Source organism: Rhinoderma darwinii, chromosome 1, assembly GCF_050947455.1.
Source record: "Rhinoderma darwinii isolate aRhiDar2 chromosome 1, aRhiDar2.hap1, whole genome shotgun sequence".
NCBI lineage: Eukaryota > Metazoa > Chordata > Amphibia > Anura > Rhinodermatidae > Rhinoderma > Rhinoderma darwinii.
The window spans coordinates 605,702,346-605,711,004 of NC_134687.1; the positions used below are offsets into that span (position 1 = coordinate 605,702,346).

General features: G+C 39.8%; 1 protein-coding gene across 2 annotated transcripts; it reads right to left on the bottom strand.

Annotated features, from left to right (window-relative positions):
• Positions 1-267: 267 nt before the first annotated feature.
• On the bottom strand, positions 268-7,913 carry LOC142747176 (CD5 antigen-like). Of its 2 annotated transcripts, XM_075854962.1 has the most exons (5): positions 7,859-7,913; positions 6,949-6,975; positions 4,983-5,300; positions 4,186-4,503; positions 268-556 (listed from the first exon to the last, which is right to left on the bottom strand). In XM_075854962.1, the coding sequence occupies exons 1-5, from the start codon at positions 7,884-7,886 to the stop codon at positions 552-554; spliced, it is 696 nt and encodes a 231-aa protein (XP_075711077.1). In that variant the 5' UTR covers positions 7,887-7,913; the 3' UTR covers positions 268-551. The 2 variants fall into 2 exon arrangements, with proteins under 2 accessions (XP_075711077.1, XP_075711078.1); XM_075854963.1 differs by lacking the exon at positions 4,983-5,300.
• Between the last annotated feature and the right edge of the window lie 746 nt (positions 7,914-8,659).

An 8,659-nucleotide genomic window follows, 5' to 3' on the forward strand; every position in this document is an offset into this window, starting at 1 on the left:
TAGTTGCTAAGATACCAGTGGTGAGAAGGGGTCAAGCACTTAACTGCTCGCAGCGACACTATCATAGCGGCTACCTGCAGCAAACACTAGAGGGAGCTCACTACATAAAGAGTCACACAGCTCCCCTTGAGTTCAATACTATCTGTATAAACCCATATGCAGTTAGCTCCCCCTAGTGGAGACTCAACAACAACATTTTAAATGTAGCAAGACAGAAATACAGATCTCCCTATGTATAGATACATTATGAAATTAATCAGCACAACATTTCAGAAGGATGGAGATTAACTTTAATAAAACAGTAGTACATTTAGCAGAGCCCTTCTGAATTTTGTTTTAGGGACCTATGTTTTTTGTGTATGCCCCTGACTCCATTAATGGCAAGGACTGATTAAGATTAATAATAATTAATATTGATTGTAAGTAGAAGTACAACAGAGGCATTAAATTGCTCTTTATATATGTAAAGTATTAATAGATACAAAGATATGGTGATATTTTGTTGGAATGGAAAGCTTTAGACATTTTCTGAATTTGTCAGAATTCTTCTTTCAACCTGTAAAAAATTTAGGGGATACAATCTTAAAATTGTAAATATGAAAGAAATATATATATATAGAAACAAACTATATAGAAAAATATACTGTACGATTTTTATACAGTTACATTTATAACAGCGACGACAAAGTAGTAATTTACCTTCTCTTCAGTTTACTTCCAGTAGACGCCAACAGGACTTTGAATGCATCTCTGCACTATAATACAGGATGTGACTCTGTTTTCTATACAATATAAGTAATGTAATGTATGTTCGTAGTTATTTTCTTGCCCATGTATATTATATTAAAAGGTATATTCGTAGAGGGGGCACTATTATTGCAGATATATTTTTATACATAGGTGGCACTATTATTTAAGTTATATTCTTGTTTCTATGGGGGAATATTATAGTAGTAATATTCTTGTACATAGGGGGCAGTATTATAGTAGTTATATTCTTGTACATAGGAGGCAGTATTATAGTAGATATATTCTTGTACATAGGAGCAGTATTATAGTAGTTATATTCTTGTACATAGGAGGCAGTATTATAGTAGTTATATTCTTGTATATAGGGGTCAGTATTATAGTAGTTATATTCTTGTACATAGGAGGCAGTATTATAGTAGATATATTCTTGTACATAGGAGCAGTATTATAGTAGTTATATTCTTGTACATAGGGGGCAGTATTATAGTAGTTTTATTCTTGTACATAGGAGCAGTATTATAGTAGTTATATTCTTGTACATAGGGGGCAGTATTATAGTAGTTATATTCTTGTACATAGGAGGCAGTATTATAGTAGTTATATTCTTGTACATAGGAGGCAGTATTATAGTAGTTATATTCTTGTACATAGAGGGCAGTATTATAGTAGTTATATTCTTGTATATAGGGGCAGTATTATAGTAGTTATATTCCTGTATATTGGCGCAGTATTATAGTAGTTATAGTCTTGTACATAGGGGCAGTATTATAGTAGTTATATTCTTGTACATAGGAGGCAGTATTATAATAGTTATATTCTTGTACATAGGAGGCAGTATTATAGTAGTTATATTCTTGTACATAGGAGGCAGTATCAGCGCTGGATCATCCTTTCCTTCCATTTTGCAGTATTATAGTAGTTATATTATTGTACATAGTGGCAGTATTATAGTAGTTATATTCTTGTACATATGGGGCAGTATTATAGTAGTTATATTCTTGTACATAGGTGGCAGTATTATAGTAGTTATATTCTTGTATATAGGGGGCGTTGTTCTTTCCGCGAGCGGAAAAACCGTCCGACGGGAAAAAGAAGCGACATGCCCTATCTTCGGGCGTTTACGTCTCTGTCCTCCCATTGACATCAATGGGAGGCAGAGAAAGCGCATTTTGCTGCGTTTTTTTGCCCGTGGCGCTCAATGGCGGCGGGCGAAAAACGCAGTGAAAACGGCAGCAAACGGCGTGCAGTCAGATAAAAATCCAGACGGAATGTTGAGGCAGAATTTTCTGCCTGCAAAAAACTTAGTGTGAACATACCTTTATAATAGTTATTTTCCTTGTCATAGGGGGCAGTATTATAGTTGTTAGTGCTGGTAGAGTAAGGCCGGATTTACACGAGCGTGTGCGTTTTGCGCGTGCAAAAGGTACTTAACAGCTCCGTGTGTCAGCAGCGTATGATGCGTGGCTGCGTTATTTTCGCGCAGCCACCATCATTATGACGCTCTATTTGTATGTTTGTAAACAGAAAAGCACGTGGTGCTTTTCTGTTTTCATTCATACTTTTTACTGCTGTTGCGCGAATCACGCGCGTCACACAGATTTTCACGCACCCATTGACTTCAATAGGTGCGTGATGCGTGAACAACGCACAAATATCGGACGTGTCGTGAGTTTTACGCAGCGGACACACGCGGCGTGAAACTCACGGACAGTCTGCACGGCCCCATAGACTAACATAGGTCCGTGCGAGGCGCGTGAAATCACGCACGTTGCACGGACGTATCTCACGTTCGTCTAAATGAGCCCTAAGGCATTTTACTTCATTTGTCAGTACAATAGTTGAATGAGTGTGAAAACTGACAACCACTATAGCGAGCTGAAAACTTATATAGAGCAGTTGTCGTCTCATCTACCCCCACTCCTCTTTGCAGCTCATACAAAGTGCATTACAAATGAGCACAGAAAATCCATTCTGTGCTTCATATTGAGGCATGATGGGGGGAACATATATCTGACAATAGTGTAATATTATTTAATGTAGGCTATAATCTATTTAAAATGTGATTTGACTTTTCTTCTAGTTTTTCCCATGGCTTGTGAGCTTCCCATCCTTGTGACTTGGTCTGTTATCAGTGTCTTAATATTTCATCAGATTTGGCTAGTATTTTGCTCCCTGAAGTTATTCTTTTTTAGTAACATTACGTCCTGCAGTTTAGCAATGTGCAAGTATTTCTAATTCTTTCTTGAGAAATCCACATATAATATATTGAGATGTATGAGGATATAACTAAATGTTGAACTGTTTTGATTGCCGAAGACGCAGACAATTCTTCCTTTTCCAACTAAATGTCATATATATTTTTAGCAATATTTTTTTGCCGATTGCTTACTAATATTTTACCCATAAAGGGGTTGTTTGGTTTAGAAAACCCATTTTTAAATATTTTATTAGGAAACGCTGAGTTTATTGAGACACTTATTAATTAGCCAGATCAGAAAGCAGCTACAAAAAGTGTCTCTCTCTTTGGAGGACCCAAGTTTTTTCATGCATTACACAGCCCATTTATTTTAATTGGTCAGCATGTAATGCTTAATTTATCCAGCGGTCGTGCTGCGTGGGAATTAAACACTTAACTGCTGGGACTGCCAACAATCAGTTGCAAACACCCTGTAATCAGTTTATCGTTTGGGTAGCCCCATAGTATTAATGGAATGCCCAAAGGGAACAACCCCTTAAGGTGTGGGCTATAGTACAACTTCAATCACTTGCCTGTTGGAGTTGCATGACCATGACACAATAAATCATCCATATGAATGCTGTTAATGTGCAACTCAATGCATTTGTGACAAAATGACAAAGAAAAATGGATGTACCCTTTGTTTATGGATATGGGTATACTCATTTTAGAATGCTATGACATATCACAATCCCGAAAATGTAGTTCTCCTTGCTCTATAGACCTATTGTTCTGTTTTGTTGGCAATCGTCTTAGGCCCCATGCACACAACCGTATTTTCATCTATCCCAAAATTCTGTCCGTAAATGCAGATCCGTAGTCATCCATATTTTATCCGTATATACGGAAGGGTGTCTGTAGATACGGTCCGTATTGCATCTGCATTTGATCCGTGTATACGGATCAGTAAAAAAAGGAAGGCTGCAAATTATGTCACCAACATGTTGCATAGCAATAGATACACATCCGTATTTACGGAAGCTCCCATAGACTTGTATGGGCATGTCCGAAAAAAGGACATGTTCTATTATTTTTTAAGCACGTACATCTCTCTGTAAATAAAAGGAAAGCTGTCCGTAGCCAACAAAACTGTTTGGATCCATAATTATGGATGCAAAATATGGTCGTGTGCATGGGGCCTTACAGACAGTAAAGCATAACCAAAAAAGGATCACACAAGAAATACACGATAAACCTACCTGTGCAGTACACACTCACGTCCTCCTCATGTGTACAATCGTTGTATGACCACACACGATGCTGGCATTTATCCAGTGATGGTTCATCTCCATTGCATTGGACATCATCCAACCAGATTTTTCCACGTGATTGGCCGAAACGCTTCTTTCTCCGCTTATACGGCTGGCAGGATCCACATTCTAACTGAGCACACGTAACATTGGCGTCTTTGTCATCCCAGTGATCATCACATACACTTCCCCAGCGCCGATCATGATAGACCTCCAACCTCCCTATGCATCTGCTGGGCCCATCAATTAGTCTGACCTCAAAAGGTTCTAGTGGTAAGAAGAAAGATTGATTATTAGGCATGGGTTGTAGGAGAAAATTCATCCATGTCATTATATGAACTAAAATTAAATCTAGAAATAAAACCAGGAAAATGACTGCACATATTTGTGGTGAATTAAACCAAGTTTCCCCAACAGGACAAACCTTATCCATATGTCTTATTAGGGCATATGAACATCACAGAGAGAGGAGGGGTCTATCTATCTATCTATCTATCTATCTATCTATCTATCTATCTATCTATCTATCTATCTATCTATCTATCTATCTATCTATCTATCTATCTATCTATCTATCTATCCCCCAGATAACACAGGTATATCAGCCTCTTCTTTGAAAAGACCACCCCTCTAGAAGACTAGTTTTTTACTGCAATTTTGGGTGGTCATCTCAAAGAGGTCTCTCTCTCTCTCTCCCCATTGAATTATGAACTCGTATTGCAATGTAAAGTGGAATAATTCTATACCTCTGCAATTCATCCAGACATCTTGCTTGTGGGCACATTTGTGTTTAGTCAGAGGGGTCACTGGGCATTCAGACAAGGACTGTTCATCCCCAGCGCATTTCACCTCATTAATCCAGATGGCACCGACTCCTTTTTTTGGCCAACCACAAGGCATAGTGGATATTGGGGACCCACAATTCAGCTGTGTACACACCACCTTCGAGTTCAGTCTGCTCCAGTTATAATCACACACAGTGGCCCAATCTCCATCATGTTCAACCTCCAGTCTCCCACTACAACTATTGTTTCCACTAACCAATTTGACTTTCAAGAGCTCTTCTAAAATACACAATGAAAATGTTTGTAGCAGTTTTGCTCACAATGCTGTGTGATAGAGAAGCAGTACACAAAGTGTTTAATAGAGTTTGGGTCTTCTTGTATTTTGCCAAATTACCAATTGAATAGGCTCCAAATAATAGTTTAGCACTTGGCTAGATACGTACATGTCAAGAGTGATGTTGTATATCTGATGGTGCCTTTTAGAAGTCTTGAGACCTTTCTTAATATTAAAGATGATGAAAAAATCTCAATAAAGAGTAAAACTTCGGCCAACAGCTATTCCTCCCGACTCCTCCATACACAAGCACACTCGGCTCGTGTATGGAGCCATGTGTTCTCAGGCAGAAAGCCGCTGCTAGACTCTTCTGGTAAAAGCTTATCTAATAATGAACAAAATAATTGGGCATGTTAAATTCAACATGCCTGACCCTTCTCTCCTCCGGCATCTGACATCGGGGGAGAGTGAGGACGACGCCATAGACATAAGATGACAGCCTGGTCACACCAAAATCGTCGGGTTCGGCAAAAATATATCTAAAATGTATGGCCAGTTTCTAGGCTCTGATCACATCCGCGTCATGATATCCATTTAATACGTGCCAGACGGACCCCATGCAGTTCTATTATTCCCGTCAAATCTGACAGGATCTGCAATGGAGACTCCGAACATGCAGATCTGAACAGAGCCTTAGGCCCCATGCAAACCAACGTGCTTTTGCGGCCGCAATTCCCCCGAAAATCCACGTGAGAATTGTGGCTCCATTCATTTCTATTGGGCCATGCACACGACCGTGCTTTCCACGGTCTGTGCATGGCCCAGGAGCCTGGACCGCAGAAAGAACGGGCATGCCTTATTATGGTCTTGTTCTGCAGTCCAGGCTCATAAAAAATAATGGACTCGGCCATGTGCACGGCCCACGATTTGCGGGCAGCTTGCGGGTGACACTCCACGGCCGGCCGACCCGAAAATCACGGCCGTGCACATGGCTACGGTCGTTTGCATGAGGCCTTAATACTAAACTAAAACTTTTTCACTCAAAGCACACTATAAAAAGTACAAGTAGTAGTGTAGATTGAGAACATCCGTCCCATTATCAAAAATATACCTAGACACCCCATCCTGGTACAGGAAAATTCGGGTGCTTAATAGTCTTCCCCCATTTTATTTATCGTAGGACAGACGGTTAGCATGGCCCTTAAGGCCGTTTTACACAGGACAATAATCGGGCAAACAAACATTCATAGAACGTTCATAGCTCGTTCATTGGCTGATAGTATCGTTTTAAAAATGAAAAATATTATCGTTGTCGGCAGCACATCTCCCTGTGTAAGCTGCCGACATGATAATAATGGATGGGGACGGAATAACGAGCACTCGTCCCCATACTAGCTCCTTGTGAAAGGAGCCAAGGAGCGCCGATCAATGAGCTGTCTCGTTGATCGGCTCTCGTGTAAGAGGACCTTTAGGCCAGGTCTACGTTCCTTCATCTGATGTTTTCTAACATTGTGGTACCTGTGGCGAGGGGGAGCTTTGCACTAACCTTGGTGAAAACTGATGGACCCCATAGAAGTTTTGGCAGCTTAATCTATGGAACATATGGCCTTGGTATCTACCATATCTTTTACAAATATAATTTGACATACTCACCTGAGAATGCAAACCCAAAAATTGAGGCTGAAATAAAAGCAAAATGTACAGTTAATTTTACACAAAACTAGAATGCAATATCTTACATTCATATCATCCTATCACTGTATAGTATATATAAATATACATTAAAATGACAATGAAATTATAATATACTGCTTGCCAATTTGGGATCTCTAGATTGGTTGTCACTTCTCCCCACACCGAAGGGAAGAGAATGGAAACATTGCTAACCCAAGGGATATACTACCACTAGAAGTTGTAATATGGTGCCCTGCCCCAGAGCATCACAGTCCCAGATTTCAGGGCCCGGTCTACATTTATACATGGATGCTGATCACACACAAGTATCTTGAGCGGGTGCACTAAAACCACTAAAATGCCATAGCACTCAGATCTTTACTGACGTCTGATGTTAAAGGAAACAACAATCAGGTAGGTTGGATTCCAACAATTCTATTGTTTTTTCTGAGATAAGTGGTATTGGAGGTGGTGAAAACTGCTTATCTCCCCCCGTTCCTGGATAAGCTAATCGGGCATGTTTATGGAGGAGTCAGCTCAGTCAGCTAACCGCCTGATAACTATGTTATGTCTATAGCAAAATGAATAATTAAAATGAATACATTCAAATATATATTAGAGAATTGCATAAATAGCAAATACTTAACATAGTACTATTATCAAAAAAGCTCCTTTAGTACCAGGAACATTTCAAATTCCACACTGCTACATGGCATATCCATCAGCAGACTACATAAATATTAAGGTTTTCTTCTATTCCTTAGGGAATTGCAATTTAAGCAACCCCACACTCTATAGGTTCTCCGATGGTGAACGTACACTTTACCCCGATAATAACAGATGAATCGTCCTCTGAAATGTCCGTATCATAGTTATTGCAGACACTCACCCACCAGTATCAGCCCCGTCACCTTCATGGTTCCAGATAAGAACTATAAATCTGTTACATGAAGTAAAACTTTATATGTTGAAGACATACGCAGGCTCAGCACATTTACTGCTGAACTCACAAAATAGGAATCAAATGATTTGGATATTTTTCTGCCAATAATTTTTATACATAAATATATAGACTGGTAAACATAAGTGGTGCCAACATATTAGTAAAACCTTGGTGCTATTTTTGATATGTGCACTATAGGCATTTCTTAGCACAACTGCGTAACAAAACTACACCGATCAGCCATAACATTAAGACCAGGTGAAGAGAATAACATTGAAGATCTGGTTACAATGGCGCCTGACAAGGGGTGGGAAATATTAGGAAGCAAGTGATCAGTCAGTTTTTTAAGATGATGTGTTAGAAGCAGGAAAAATGACAAATGAACTTTGTCCAAGGAAAGTCGGTGAACCGATGACAGGGTCATGGGCGCCCAAAGCTCATTGATGCGTGTGGGGTGAAGGCTAGCCTGCGTGGTTCAATCCCATAGAAGAAATACAGAAACACAATTTGCTGAAAAAGTTACTGCTGGCTATGATAGAAAGGCGTCAGAACACGCAGAGCATCGCAGCTTGATGAGTTTCGAGATGCGTAACTGCAGACCGATCAGAGTTTCTATGCTGACCCCTGTCCACCACCGAAAGCACATACAATTGGCACGTGAGCATTAGAACTGGAACATGGAGCAATGGAAGAAGGTGGCCTGATCTGATGCATAACATTTTCTTCTACATCATGTGGACGGCCGGG